At 44.3% G+C, this 15,852-nt stretch overlaps 1 protein-coding gene across 2 annotated transcripts in view; it reads right to left on the reverse strand.

Moving 5' to 3' along the window:
• Window positions 1-2,712: 2,712 nt before the first annotated feature.
• LOC128701526 (inactive hydroxysteroid dehydrogenase-like protein 1) overlaps window positions 2,713-15,852 on the reverse strand; it is a 95,976-nt gene continuing 82,836 nt past the window's right edge. For both annotated transcript variants that reach the window (XM_070101754.1, XM_053795242.2), the window contains one exon: window positions 2,713-3,431. In XM_070101754.1, coding sequence (XP_069957855.1) covers window positions 3,419-3,431 — 13 coding nt within the window. In that variant the 3' untranslated portion in view covers window positions 2,713-3,418. The remainder of the gene's footprint in view (window positions 3,432-15,852) is intronic.

Consider the following 15,852-nt stretch of genomic DNA (forward strand, 5'->3'; position numbering starts at 1 on the left):
GCTAGGACAAGCGAGAGATGATAGGGAGGGTAGTAGTGTTGCTAGGACAAGCGAGAGATGATAGGGAGGGTAGTAGTGTTGCTAGGACAAGGGAGAGGTGAAAGGGAGAACAGTAGTGCTGCTAGGGCAAGGGAGAGGTGAGAGGGAGAGCAGCAGTGCTGCTAGGACAAGGGAGAGGTGAGAGGGAGAGCAGTAGTGCTGCTAGGACAAGGGAGAGGTGAGAGGGAGAACAGTAGTGCTTCTAGGGCAAGGGAGAGGTGAAAGGGATAACAGTAGTGCTGCTAGGGCAAGGGAGAGGTGAGAGGGAGAGCAGCAGTGCTGCTAGGACAAGCGACTGGTGAGAAGGAGAGCAGTGGTGCTGCTAGGACAAGGGAGAGGTGAGAGGGAGAACAGTAGTGCTGCTAGGGCAAGGGAGAGGTGAGAGGGAGAGCAGCAGTGCTGCTAGGACAAGGGAGAATTGAGAGGGAGGGCAGTAGTGCTGCTTGGACAAGGGAGAGGTGAGAGGGAGGGTAGTAGTGCTGTAAGACAAATGAGAGGTGACAGGGAGAGCAGTAGTGCTGCTAGGACAAGTGAGAGATGATAGGGAGGGTAGTAGTGTTGCTAGGACAAGAGAGAGGTGGGAGGGATTGCAGTAGTGCTGCTAGGACAAGGGAGAGGTGAAAGGGAGAACAGTAGTGCTGCTAGGGCAAGGGAGAGGTGAGAGGGAGAGCAGCAGTGCTGCTAGGACAAGGGAGAGGTGAGAGGGAGAGCAGTAGTGCTGCTAGGACAAGGGAGAGGTGAGAGGGAGAACAGTAGTGCTGCTAGGACAAGGGAGAGGTGAGAGGGAGAGCAGCAGTGCTGCTAGGACAAGGGACAGGTGAGAAGGAGAGCAGTAGTGCTGCTAGAACAAGGGAGAGGTGAGAGGGAGAACAGTTGTTCTGCTAGGGCAAGGGAGAGGTGACAGGGAGAGCAGCAGTGCTGCTAGGACAAGGGAGAATTGAGAGGGAGGGCAGTAGTGCTGCTTGGACAAGGGAGAGGTGAGAGGGAGGGTAGTAGTGCTGCTAGGACAAGGGAGAGGTGACAGGGAGAGCAGTAGTGCTGCTAGGACAAGCGAGAGATGATAGGGAGGGTAGTAGTTTTGCTAGGACAAGAGAGAGGTGGGAGGGATTGCAGTAGTGCTGCTAGGACAAGGGAGAGGTGAGAGGAAGAACAGTAGTGCTGCTAGGGCAAGGGAGAGGTGAGAGGGAGAGCAGCAGTGCTGCTAGGACAAGGGAGAGGTGAGAGGGAGAGCAGTAGTGCTGCTAGGACAAGGGAGAGGTGAGAGGGAGAACGGTAGTGCTGCTAGGACAAGGGAGAGGTGAGAGGGAGAGCAGCAGTGCTGCTAGAACAAATGAGACGTGAGTGGGAGGGCCATAGTGCTGCAGACGCCATGACTATGTCGCTCTGTGGGTCTATAACGTCATATGTTTACTCGGTTATTAAGAATTTTATTATTTTAGGTATCACTTGTTTTTCAGAATTATATAAGAAACACTTTACGTATTATAAAACCATAAGGGAGGAAAGTGACATGATAAACCTGGGTAAGCAGCTGACGTATTATAAGACCATAAGGGAGGAAAGTGACATGATAAACCTGGCTAAGCAGCTGAGGTTACTTTGGCAGCACTTGCAGACTCTCCTGATATATGTATCTTATGCAGTTTTAAACATTTCTTAAAACATTCAAACTTGCCACGAAGGTTTCATTTTCACCACTAGAACCCAGTTTTTTCTTTAAATCTTCAAATAAACTTAAATCTTTCATTTGTATGGCCATTAGCGAAGATGGAGAGTTACGCCAACTGTATTCTACATCCAGGTATTTAAAAGTCTTTCCACAATTCCATTTCTGGTCAGGAATTGATTTCTTTTTCTAATAAATATTATAACAAAATGACTTGAACGAAACGACGTTAAGTGAGGACTTCCTGTATACCACTGGAATATAGAAGAAATACCTAGCGAAGTTTGCACCTCACATCACATTGGTAGAATAATAATAATAATAATAATAATAATAATAATAATAATAATAATAATAATAATAATAATAATAATAATAATAATAATAATAATAATAATAATAATAATCGTTATTGCTACAAGTACATAATACAACATACACAGACGTACCTGACATCAGTGACATACTGTATAGAAAGTCCCTGGTTATGCAGAGAATTTCTTGCAAATTAAGTAAATTTTGTCTCTAGGATGTGACCCACAGTCGACTAACACCCAGGTACCTATTTATTGCTAGGTGAGCAGGGGCAGCAAGTGTCTTAAGGAAACACGTCCCTAGAGTTTCCAACTGTACCGGGATCGAACCACTGACCTCAGTGTGTAAACTGAGTGCGCTATGAACCGAGCAATTCACTTACAGTATATCATACTGGACTTACATGGGAACAAGAACAGCAAAGAAAGTACATTATTAACATACTTATGGGGAATCACTAAACCAGTATAGGTCAAACAATGCTTGAGTAAGATTTGATGTAAAGAATGGAAGAGCAACTGCAGTTATACAAGAAACTGACAAAATATTGTATAATTTAGGGTAAATACAATAGTGTAGTCTGGAATAAACAATATTAAAGATCAGAAAGAATACCCACTGCTTGGTCACATCAGGATTACCATATTAAATAAGAAAACATTTATAAGAATTACGAAAAAGGAAAAAGGAAATTTAGTGCTTGCTGAAAGTATATTTAAAGTTGTTTATAGTTTATATGTACATGGAAGTACATTTGTGGTATCAAAGCAACAATCCATATTATTACCGGAGATCTATTTAAAATATACATACATGGGATCAATAACAGCAAACTACCTACACCAATTATCATGGTCACAAATGTGGCCATAATAACTATATATGTACTAATTATAAACAATAATATAAGGCCAGTTTCTACAAACAGCTAAACTTGATGAAATAAAAGACTATTTATGTATATTACTCTACTTTCACATTTCTGTGGTGGAACATTGGTCTCATAACCGAGGGAATGTTGGTTACTCCTGAGTCAGACAAGATGCATCAACAAATTTCCTAATATCTGCTTCCCCTGGACGCCTAGCAGTAAACTGGTACATGAGAGTTAAGTAGACTGTTGTGGTTGGTATTCTGGGAAGGACAACATGTGTGGACAAATGTTCTTAAACCAACTGCTATTATTCACTCATCAGCAAACAAGTACTTGGGTATTAGATGACTGTTGTGGGTGACATACTAGGCAAGGATTGCGAGCCCCAGAAAAAATTATTTTCATTATAGGTATTAATGCTAGGAAATTTGCAGCTCAATTTTTGAGATTTATTTTGTATTTCTTTTGAGAAAACGTAATGATCTTCCAGAGAAGAGGCATCCGCAGCCATGATGGTATCGTTCCTAGAGCCCAGATCTGAAACAAGAGAGTACATGTAGAAGCAACGATTGATACCATACACTGCCTGAGGAATGGAAGGTGGTTATTATAATCACTGGGAAGCACTAAATTCTCAGGGGCCATAAATGGCCTGGGGAGTAGATTTTATTTCGTTTAACACACAAACTATCTCCCACCATGGTGCGATGACCCCTAAAAGGGAAAACATAATTCACCATCATTCATTTAATAGCTTTCTCACCAGAAGCGTGTGGAAATAACACTTCAAATGAACCTGTGAACTGACACATCCTCGTCCGTCCTTCAGAGCGCAGAAACTGTCGTTCCACCTCCAGGAATCAAGTCGAACTAACCAGTTTCCCTGAATCCTGTCATTAATGTTATCTTGCCCACACTCAACCAACTCTAAACATCACTTGTCTTCATTCATTCAAATTTAAAAAAATCACATATTCCTGGTAGATACTCAAGTTATTATCACCAAAAAAATCCTTCATGCTCTCTCTATAACCAGTCCTGGGACTTCCCCTGACAACTGCAAGGACTAGTGCTTTCAAAAGGCCTGTTGTATCTGGACGTATTAGATACCAGCTTATAAAGCAGTTAAGATAAGAATAAGAATAAGATTTCGTTCGGATTTTTAACCCCGGAGGGTTAGCCACCCAGGATAACCCAAGAAAGTCAGTGAGTCATCGAGGACTGTCTAACTTATTTCCATTGGGGTCCTTAATCTTGTCCCCCAGGATGCGACCCACACCAGTCGACTGACACCCAGGTACCTATTTGCTGCTAGGTGAACAGGACAACAGGTGTAAGGAAACGTGTCGAATTTTTTCCACCCGCCGGGAATCGAACCCGGGCCCTCCGTGTGTGAAGCGGGAGCTTTAGCCACCAGGCCACAATCAAAATATTAGTAATAAAGTATACATAAGAAGTTAATTCTGATTTACCATATATTTCCACCACTAAATATATACACTATGTACAGTGACTATAAACTAATGAACAAAAACATGAATAAAGTTTGGAGAAAGTGTATGTATAAAAACTCTTATAGTTACAAACACCCACAGAGAAGACAGATTCTAGTATGATGTACACCAATTCGAGGGTCATGAGGGTCTGAAGGCTGAGGCTGCCACTGTATGAAACAAGTAGACAGCCTCCAGTATAACTAACAAACAAACAAATTTTATTTCTTTGCAAGATTACATTGAGATTATGAAATTACAATAATGAGTTGCAGAGCAAAGAGTCATTATCATGCCTAGGTATTATGGGCAGACTTAATTTAATGGCTTAATGGCTACTTAATACTAAAGAAATTGATCATAGTTTAAGTTTTACACCTGTTTTTATTTATAGTCGACAGCAATTTCACTCAAATTACAACAGTTGCAATAATAAATATATAAATAATATGATGGGAATATAACATTGTGAGTTGTTGAAAGTAGTTTACAGTATGAGAATGTTACAATTGAGTTTAAGGCAGTATTGTTTTGGGTAGGTATTTATACTACAATGTAGTATTAATAATGTATGAACTTTGGGCGCCTAGATTTGAAGTTTTGAAAGTCAGGTAATTGGGAGATTTTTTCGAAAAGTTAAATATTGAGTATTGAGTATTTAGTTTAGGGTGAGTAGGTGGTTTTTGAGAACTGTCTTAAATTGGTGTTCAGACCTGGTTACTTTAGTATTTACTGATAATGAATTCCAAATTTTAGGGCCCTTTATATGCATAAAGTTTTTATACAGTGAGAGGTATATCAAAAAGAGATCTGTGTCTTGTGTTATGGTGGTGTGTCCTGTTGAGGTTGTTGAGAAGTTTGAGTGGAGGGTTTATGTATGAGTGTAGCGTTCTATGTATGTAGTAGGTACATGAATAAGCATGGATGTTCTTAACGGTGAGCATTCATTCATTCGCGTTGATTCGCCGGTACTTCCGGCCCGGGTCTTCTCCAGATGGTGACCTGGCAGTGGCCCCCCGAGTGGGGGGGTAACGTTCATCTTCTTCCTTCTTCATTCTTCTTTCTTGGGCCCTCCGGTTGGAGGATGTCTTCTTCTATCTTGCGCTGACTTCCCAGGAGGAAAGTGTCTTCTCGCTTCAGAAGCGCAGGCGGGCAGAGGCAGCAATTACAGGGTCGATTGGAGCTACACCCCAGCTTAAGCAGACAGCAAAGTGCTGGGGAAACTTATCTTCATGGTGAATGGTCGTAGATAGTCGTGCTTGAGGAGGGTACAGTCTTCAAGGGACCCATTCTGGAGCGTCCTGAATTTCTTCCTCGAGGTGTAATCGACTGCCACAAGGCGGGGTGGAGTGAGTAGTCTGTTCAGGTCTGCAGTGGTATATGAAATATTTGGGTCGTAGGTGTACTTGACTGTTCCGTCCTGGAGTCGCTGTTTAAGTTCTGAAGACTGCATTGGGCTCTTGTACTGGTTGGTTGTGTAGAAGTATACACCAGCCAGGACGCGGGCTTCGTCTTGTGGTGCAGCAGTGGCAGTGGCACGGGGAGATGCATCCCCAGTTTCTTGTGTTTTAGCTTTCTTGGCTGGTGGCTGAACTGGTGGAGGCGAGGTTTCTGATTGGTCAGTTGTGCCAGCAGTGGGTGCAGGTGGTGGTGGACTCTCATTGGTGGGAGTTGCCGGTGTCTCGGTGGTCTCTGATTGGTCCATCTCTGTGTCGAGTGAAGCTTGTGTTAGCGGTGTAGCAACGGTGATGTTGGAGACATTAGCAGTGAATTTTATGATCTCAGTGGAAGGTGGGGATGCAAGGAATGTAAAACCAGGCATATTGTTGAGTTTGAAGAGTTCATTGATGGTGGTGTTGAAGGAACCAGGCTCAGCTACATTCTGTACATGAGCATACATGATGCAGTAAAGAATCTTGGTGGAGTCAGCAGTAGGTACTGGCAGGGAAGTGGTGGGAGCAGCTTGCGTGGCTTGTAGGATTTTGGTGGTATCTGCTTGAAGCTTGGCGATAGCAGAGTATGTGGATTCTTGTGGGTTGGCCTTCTTTTGTTGTTGTTGTTGTTTCTTGAGTATGTCTCTTCTGGTAGGGCATCTGGCAGCAAGAGTATGGTGGTCATTCTTGCAGTTGAAGCATTTGGGTGGTGAGGCAGTAGTGCAATTCTTGAAGTCATGTCCCTCACGGCCACAGGTGGAGCAGAACTTCCTGTCCTTGGTAGGGCAATCTTTTGTGGTGTGTAAGTATGAGTAGCAATTATAGCATTGTGAGATTTGTTGGAATTTTTCTGCTTCAATGAAGGCTGGGTTGATGTGGAAGTAGTGAATAGCCAGGCCCTCGGCGAGAGCTTTGGCTGCCATGTTGACGTCACTGAAGGTGACCTTCAGCATGGATGAAGCATTGGGTATTTTAGTAATGAAGTCCACCTTGGCCCAAGGGTTCTCTGCTTCGATAGATGACTTGATTTCTTCAGTGGCCTGTGTAGTGATAAGGTTGTCGAGTCGCTTGAGAAACACAGTTCTCCTGGCCCTCAGAGCTGGGAAAGTCAAGACAAGAAATCCTTGGTCTCGTAGAGTGGTAGTAGTGGTGGTAAGTAGTTTCTCGGCCTCTGTGTCGTCTGTACTGACGACAACAAAGGCCTCTTTGAGCGATAAGATCGCATTACATTTCTGACTTGCAGTCTGCGACTAACGACAGCTGCAAGTGCTAATTTGGACGAGTCATTCACTGTCTCACTCGCTGGTTTGATCTTTACCCTGTTAGAGTAATAAATCGTGAAGTGATGCAGACTAAAGGTTTCCCTCCCCAACGGGGATCGAAGGGAGAATTCTCTTCTCTGTGATCTATCTCTGTCTTCTCAACGATGAGCAGTTTTAGACATTTGAATATAGGTGGAGTATGCTGTAGGGAGTGGGAATTTGTTATTATTCTGACTGCAGCCTTTTGCTGGGTTATTAGTGGTCTTAGATGATTAATGTTGTTGATCCCCATGCACAAGTTCCATATGTGAGTTAAGGGTAGATGAGTGAATGATACAGTACAAGGAGAGCTGATTGTGGAACATAGTACCGTATCTTTGATAGTATGCCTACTGTCTTAGAGATTTTCTTAGACATTTGTTGTTTATATGTCTGGAATTTGAGGCTACTCTCAAGATGGATTCCTAGGAATTTTCCCTCTGTGAGTCTTGTGATAGGTGATCCGTTTAGCGTTATGTTAAGTGGAACATTTGCAGCTCTGTTTCTGAACTGAATGAAAAAGGTTTCGTCAGTATGGAAGGTAAGCCAATTTGTCATCATCCAGGTACATATTTTCTGCAATTCAGCATTAACAGTATTGGCCAATATGACTGGGTTTGGGTGAGAGAAGACGTATGTTGTGTCATCTGCAAACAATATGGGTTTGACTAGTTGTGATGCATTCGGTAGGTCATTGATGTAAGTGAGAAAGAGGAGTGGTCCAAGGACACTTTCTTGTGGGACACCGACTGTGATTGGTTGAGTGCAACAGTTTGCTATATTTGTGTACACATATTGGCTTCTGTTACTATGGTATGGCTTTAGGTAGTTGAGGGAGTGCCGTCTTATACCATAGTACGTTAATTTAATGTACAGCAAATCATGGTCAGCTGTATCAAAAGCTTTAGGTAAATCAATGAAAATTCCCAGCGGGAGTTCTTTCTTCTCGATTATTATTATAATCAAAAAGAAGCACTAAACCGTAAGGGCTATACAGCACTGCAGAGCAGGGAGGAAGCGAGGGTATCAGATGGCAAAAGGAAGATGGATGAGTAGTAGGTTACGGAGAACAGCAGAGCAGTGGATGGTTAAAGGGTAGAGGGCAGCAAGAGATTGAGGTAGAAAGGGCTGAGGGGAGTGCAAAAGGTATCATCATCAGAGTTTGTGGAGTAAATCAGTCGTTGTCAATAAGTCAATGAGAGAGTCAGGATTAAAGAAGGGTCCAGCAGCAAGAAGAGAAGGTAAAGAGAAAGTAGTAGAGCGGAGACGACGTTGGAGGTAAATTCTGCGTGCTCGTTGATAGAGAGGGCAGTCTAACAGAATGTGGCTAATCGGTACTGGAACTTGACACTTCTCACACAGAGGAACAGGGTGCCTCTCCATAAGATACCCGTGAGTAAGACAAGTGTGGCCAATGCGAAGGCGGGAGAGAGTAGTCTCCCAACCTTGGCACTGATGACAAGAAGACGGCCAGTAACCTATGCTCGGTTTAATAGAATGAAGTTTGTTACCGAGTAGAGTTGACCAACGTTGTCGCCAACGGGTGTGAAGGCGAGTAGCTATTACAGCAAAATAGTCTGGAAATGGAACACCTCTATACGAAATTGGTAGATCATGTGCTGCTGACCGCGCATCAGTATCTGCCTGTTCATTGCCCTGTACGTCAACATGACCAGGGACCCAACAAAAAACAATATCTTTATGCTTGGTAGAAATATGGCGTAGCCAAAGTTGGATACGGAGAACTAGGGGATGAGATGTATCAAATTTCCGTATAGCCTGTAGAGCACTAAGGGAGTCTGAGACAACCACAAATGATGACACAGGCATAGATGCGATACGAATAAGTGCTGCAAGAATGGCATTCAATTCAGCAGTAAAAATGCTAGCCGAAGATATCAAATGCCCTCGCACGACGCTGTCCGGAAGCATTGCTGTGAATCCGACACCGTCAGAAGACTTAGAGTCATCTGTGTACACTGCGTTGGCATGAGAATGAGAGTGGAAGCGGTCAAGAAAAAGAGAGCGGGAAGCCACCTTATGCAGTTGGGCTTTCGAGCAAAGGAGGGAGAAAGAAAAGACCCGAACAGTTGGAACTTCCCAGGGGGGTAGGGAAAAGTGAGATGCTACATGAAGATATAAAGGTGGTAACTGAAGGGAAGACAAGAGCGAATGTAGGCGAAGAGAGAAGGGATGGAGCAAACAGGGTGGCGAACAAATAAAGAATGTCTACTAATATCGGTGACCATTCTATAAATGGAAGGATTGTGGAGATCGTGAGAGCGTACATAGTAGTGAAGGCAATGGGCATCACGGCGATCAGACAAGGATGGAACACTCACTTCTGCATAGAGGCTCTCAACAGGGAAAGAGCGAAAAGCATCAAGGCATCAACGTAATCCTTGGTGATGGATGAGGTTAAGGCTAGAGAGAGTAGCAGGAGAGGCTGCTGAATAGATCTGGTCACCATAATCGAGTTTCGATAAAATGAGGGCTGAATGTAGGCGAAGGAGAGTTCGACGATCAGCTCCCCATGAAAGATGAGCAAGGGTTTTAAGAAGGTTCAGCCGGCTGTGACATGTTGCCTTCAGAGAGGTAATGTGAGGTTTCCAGGATAACCTACGGTCAAAGAGAAGGCCTAGAAACCTGACTGTATCACGTTCAGCAATACAGGAGCCATAGAGGTACAAAGGATGATCGGAGATGACAGAGCGTCTAGTGAAAGTAATTTGGCGAGTTTTGGTACTGGAAAATTTAAACCCATGCCTGGTGGCCCAATTGAAACACGGTCGACCGCATGCTGGAGAGAACCTGTAATGAGGTGACAGTCAGCGCCTGCACAAGCAATAGTGAAGTCATCAACATAGAGTGATGACCAAATATTGGATGGAAGAACAGAGGCCAAATCATTTATAGCAAGGAGAAAGTGTTGTGCTCAGAACACATCCCAGAGGGATACCTTCAGCTTGGACAAAGTCCGGAGAGAGCACATTATTAACTCGAACATGGAAATGTCTGTCAGTTAAAAAGTTCTTAATGAAGGATGGTAGATTGCCTTGGAGGCCTAAGGAGTGGGCTTGGGCCAAAATATTATGCCTCCAAGTTGTGTCATATGCCTTCACAAGGTCAGAAAATATGGCAATAACTGAGTGGTTATTCGCAAAGGCATTACGAACATACGTATCCAAGCATAGTAAGGGGTCTATGGTAGATCGGCCCTTACGAAAGCCATATTGACTAGTGAAGAGACTGTTGTGTGTCTCTAAATACCACATTAAACGTCGATTTACCAGACGTTCAATCACTTTGCAAACTGCATTAGTAAGAGCAATGGGACGATAGTGGGAGGCATCATGGCAGGTAGTACCCAGCTTGTGGAAAAGGAGAGCAATGGTAGATTTCCACAGCTGGGAAAGAACTCCTTGTAACCAAATAAGATTGAAGAGGTGTAAGAGGACTTTAAGGGCTGACTGATGTAAATGTTGTAACATCCGAATATGAATGTGGTCAGGCCCAGCTGCGGATGATCGGTAAGCTGAGAGTGTTGCCTCCAATTCCCGAAGGGTAAAAGGCACATTTTACTGTTCTTCTTTGAGAGAATAAAAAGTCCAAGGGTACTAACTCTCTGGCAGACTTTGAGGAAAGAAACGAGGGGCATAGATGGAGCCTCGGAAAATACTGACCAGATGAGTGCCAATTTCAATGGCAACGTCAAGAGGGTTTGCTGTATCAACTCCGGCAACCCGTAGAACAGGAGCCGGGTCAGGAGAGTATTTACCACTCAATTTCCTCACTTTTCTCCAGACTGCACTCATAGAGGAAGCAGAGGTGACGGTGGAAACAATCTCGCCAGCAAGTGCGTTTAGTGTCACGGATGACACGGCGAGCGACCGCACACTTCTGCTTAAAATCAAGAAGTCACTCATCGGTTCTATTGTACTGGTACCTGCCCCATGCAGTGCATTTCAAACATACTGCACGAGCACAAGATCACCAAGGCACACACTTCTGAGAATGCCTGCCTGAGGTTTGAGGTATAGAATGAGAAGCTGCGGTGTAGGAGCTCATCAATGGATAATGAAGAAGGAACCTCACTAAAAGCAGTGAGTTGCGAGTAAAGGTCCCAATTTGCCCGATCAAATTGCCAGTGAGGGCTACGGAAAGGTGGGGAATATGAAGGAGAAGTAAGAATGATTGGAAAATGATCGCTGTCATGTAAGTCTGGTAGAACAGACCAGGCAAAGTCTAGTGCAGTGGAGGAAGTGCAGACCGACAGATCGATGCAAGAAAGAGTATGAGTACGAGGATCAAAATGGCTGAGAGTACCCATATTTAAAACATGGAGGGGGTGAGAGGCGAGAAAAGCCTCCAACTGAATGTCACGTGAGTCACAATGAGACCCCCCCAGAGGAAATGGTGGGCATTAAAATCGCCAAGCAACAGAAGTGGTGGTGGTAAGGATGAAACAAGAAAGGCAAAATCTGGGATAGAAAATGCCCGAGGAGAGAGATATAAAGAACAAATTGTAAACCACTTATTCAAGTGGATACGGGCTACAGTGTAATGCAGCGAGGTATGGACAAATAGTTGACAGTACGGAATATCATTGCATAGAAGAAGGGCACTTTTATTAAAGGTCCCATCTGAGAAAGGTTCCGAAGAATACAATAAATTATAGCCTGAGATAGTTTGGAAAACAGCTGAGTGTAATTTTGGTTCTTGTAAGCAAACACCAACATGGGAAAACCTGGAAAGCAACACCTGAAGCTCACCCTGATTACCCCTGAGGCCGCGGATATTCCACTGTAAATAGGCCATGAATGGCAACGAGGAAAATACCAGGAATCCATAGGGAAGGGCACCTACAGACTAGAGGGGTTAGAAAAGTCTACGTGCGGTGGCATCAGAAGACGGTCAAGCAGCGAAGGAATGGAGCGTTGTGAAGAATGGAGTTGTGGAGATAGAGGAGAGGGAAGAGAAGGAACAGGAGGTGGATCACTGACCATTTAAGATTTAGTCTCTGCAATATATTCTGAAATAGCGTCAAGTGTTTCTGAATTCAAAGATGTTGTATGGGAGACAATATTGGAGATAGAAGGATGAAGGTGTGTAAAGATTGGGACAGTAATGGACTGTACTAAAGTCGGGGAGGGGACGAAAGCGTGTTGGGAACTGGAGAAGAAGTGTGGGAGGGGACAGAAGAGGCAGAAACATGGGAGGTGGCAGAAGAGGGAGAGACTTGGGAGGGGACAGGGAAGGGAGGCACAGAACGAGGAGGGGGGTGAACCTCCACCCTTGTAATAGAGCCAGTGAGAGGGGAAGAACCAGGTACAGAGACTGGAAAGGTAAAATGTGGGGGCAGAAGAAGGGAAGGAGACAAGGAAGATTTGAGCAAAGGGTAACTCCAGGCAACTCCAGTAGAGGGGCAATTGGTAGAAGGTGTCATACAAGATCTTGTCGATACTGGGGCTTGTGAGTGAGAACTCGAAGATGTCAGAACAGATTGAGGTGTTGAAATAGGGACGTCTGAGCCCAGGACAGCAAAAGAATTAGATACAGGAGTGACTATGGGAGGGGTAACAACAGAGGAGGCTGCAGAAGATGGGACCCCCTACAAGAATTGAGAAAGTGATGTTTTTCAATAGTGATAGGAATAGTATCGATATGTTAAAGGAGAGAAGATCCTGAGCTTGGGTAGCATTCTGGACAGTGACGATGTGTGTACCGCTCGAGAGCACAAAATGAAATATCTCTCCCAATATGGCGTAGGAGTGCTTTGCCACTGTGCCAATCGCCAGCCCATGGGACGGGCTGGCAATTCGAAAACTGCCGCACCATATAGGTAGAGGCCAGAAGCATAGTCAAAGAAGGGCGGAGGTCAGACAAATCGGAGGAGTCATTCAAGACCCTGGTACCTGAAGCTGGTGATGAAACAGCACCAGCAAGAGGTACAGGGGCATCAGGAGTGTCCATAGAGTGGTCAAAAAACGAGGCAGGGTCAGAACGGGGTGCGGTATCAGTAAGGGGCCCAGGGGTAGCAGGTTCATGGACTAGGGCTTCCATGGTTAGGTTACTTCTTTCTTTTTGTTTTTAAGAAAAAAAAAGGAAAGAAAAGAAAATAAAAAGAAAAAAGAAAAAGGGGGAATGGGAAGGAATAGTTCCTAGGAGGAATGAAAGGGCCGGAAATCGCCCTCCACACCCAAGAGGACCTCAACACCACAAGCAGTGCAGATGGGGCATGGGACCCGTGCCATACCCTACCCTTCATGCCAGTAAACCAGCAATCCAGGATAGCAATCTCACATCTGCCGAGCTTCTTCGGTGGACAAAAGAGAGGGCGGCCAGATATCCGCCACAAAGCATACCTCCTTTGGTCACCACCCCTGGAATCCGAAAGGTGACCTCCAGAGATACACCTGTCGCCCGAAAGACACCCAAAGTCACCCCCCGGAAGACTGGAGAGGGAACGGGATATTCCCAGGCGATTCAGATTCCATGGCAAACTACACCACCGCCAAGAATCTCAATGGAATGGGATTGACCCCGGTTCCCTTCCCCCTACCTAGGAACCACTAGGCCTGTGGGAAGAATCCCAAAGGTCAAAAAGAGGAAGGGAATAAGGGAGGGACAGGGGGGAGGAGGAGGAAAGAAAAAAGGGAGGATGGGGAGGATGGGAAAGTGAAGGGAGGATTGGGGGGTAATTAGGTTCGGTCTGAGAAAGGAGACCAACAGGTATAATTCCTCAGACCAAGAGCCTCTTCACCACACCAAGGAGCCCCCCTTGAAGAGGCTTTCTTCTCAAGAGCGGTGTATATTAGTTCTAGCATGTGTATAATAGCATCATTTGTGCATTTATTAGTGCTGAATCTAAACTGCCAGGGGGTTAGTATGTTGTGTGAGAATAGGTAGGAGTAGATCTGGCTATGAATTAATTTTTCAAAGATTTTAGAGAGTAGAGGAAGGTTAGATATTGGTCTATAATTATTCAAGTCCGTTTGATCACCTCCTTTGTGGATCGGGGTGATCTTCGCTATTTTGAGAACTGCTGGGAAGGTGGAGGATTCGATGGATTTGTTAGTGTTGCAATAATTGGTGACAGTACTTGTGATGCTTTTTTGTACATAAAAGGTGGTATGTTACTTATGTCTCCTGCCTTGTTTTTAAGGGTGTTGATGATGAACAAGACTTCTGTTGGGTTGATTGGGGCTAGGAATAGTGTATTCGGGTAGGTACCCGTGAGGTAGTCTGATGGACGGGTAATACTGCGTACTCAGAGGGTGGACTCATTTAAGAAAAAAGTTATCTACCGTACCTTCAAGGTGGCTTAAGATGATATGCAGTAATGTGATTACATGTGATGCAAGTAATCACATAACTGAAATATTTGCACTCGGTGCATACGGCACAGTTCATCCTTCCTCCCCCAATATATACACAATCAGTCACCCTTCCTGCTACAATCTTTCCAAACCTTCCTACACCCTCTGAATTATATTTTACCCTTTCACCATCAAGACCCCTGAAATTAATTCTTCACATAATTTTCACATGACCAATACACCCCTGGGTGTCTTCAGGAGGGAGCTGGACAGGCACCTTTAGTCAGTACCTGACCAGTCGGGCTGTGGTTCGTTCTTCAATTTGCGTGCTGCCAGCGGTAACAGTCTGATTGATTAGGCTCTAACCCACCGCTAGGCCTGGTCATGGACCGGGCCGCTGAGGCGTTACCCCCTGAAATACCCTCTAAGAATACTCCAAGTATGAGAAACTGCTTTCAAAGTTAACATCTACATTGTCTCTAGTCTCTTCCTCACTACAATGTTTAAAACCATATAAAGGTATTTATATTATGTATTATTGTACATTTCTGTTTACTGATTTCTTTCCACAGATTTTTTTCAGTACACTAACTACCATTCTTCATTCATCATTTCTATGGTTAATGATTCACTACTACCACCACCTCTTCCTGCCTATAAATAGCCGTCCTGCTCCACCTCTGGTTAGGACTAAGACCCGCGTCAGGAAACATTTGTCCTGTTTCCTGACGAACCTTAAAAAAAAAAAAAAAAACCTCTGGTTAGTGTGACTTTGTCAATGGTCCAAGTCGGACCGAAACGTCGTCGTAAGCTTCTCTCTTTTATGTGCGGGTTATTTGTGTATTGTGTCTTGTGTTATGCCTGTCTGTTCTATTGCACCTATCAAGTAAAAGTTTCAGAGAAGAACAACATAAGAACATAGGAAAGGAGGAACACTGCAGCAGGCCTGTTGGCCCATACTAGGCAGGTCCTTCACAAATCCATCCCATTAATAGAATATTTGCCCTCATAAGAACATAAAGAAGGAACACTGCAACAGGCCTACTGGTCTAGGCGAGGCAGCTCCAGTTCTCCCACCGGCTTAAGCCAATGCCTTGACCTAGTGAGGTCAGACACGTCACATAAGGGAGGATCACTATATCCGACCTAGTAGCACAAGCTAGTTAGGTCCAACTCACACCCACCCACACCCACTCATGTATTTATCCAACCTATTTTTAAAACTACACAACGTCTTAGCGTCTATGATGGTTCTCGGGAGTTTGTTCCACTCATCCACAACTCTATTACGAAACCAGTGCTTTCCTATATCCTTCCTGAATCTGAATTTTTCCAATTTAAATCCATTGTTGCGAGTCCTGTCTATGCTAGATATATTTAGCACGCTATTTACATTCCTTTTATTAATTCCA

The sequence above is a fragment of the Cherax quadricarinatus genome, chromosome 78 (genome assembly GCF_038502225.1).
Source record: "Cherax quadricarinatus isolate ZL_2023a chromosome 78, ASM3850222v1, whole genome shotgun sequence".
Classification (NCBI taxonomy): domain Eukaryota; kingdom Metazoa; phylum Arthropoda; class Malacostraca; order Decapoda; family Parastacidae; genus Cherax; species Cherax quadricarinatus.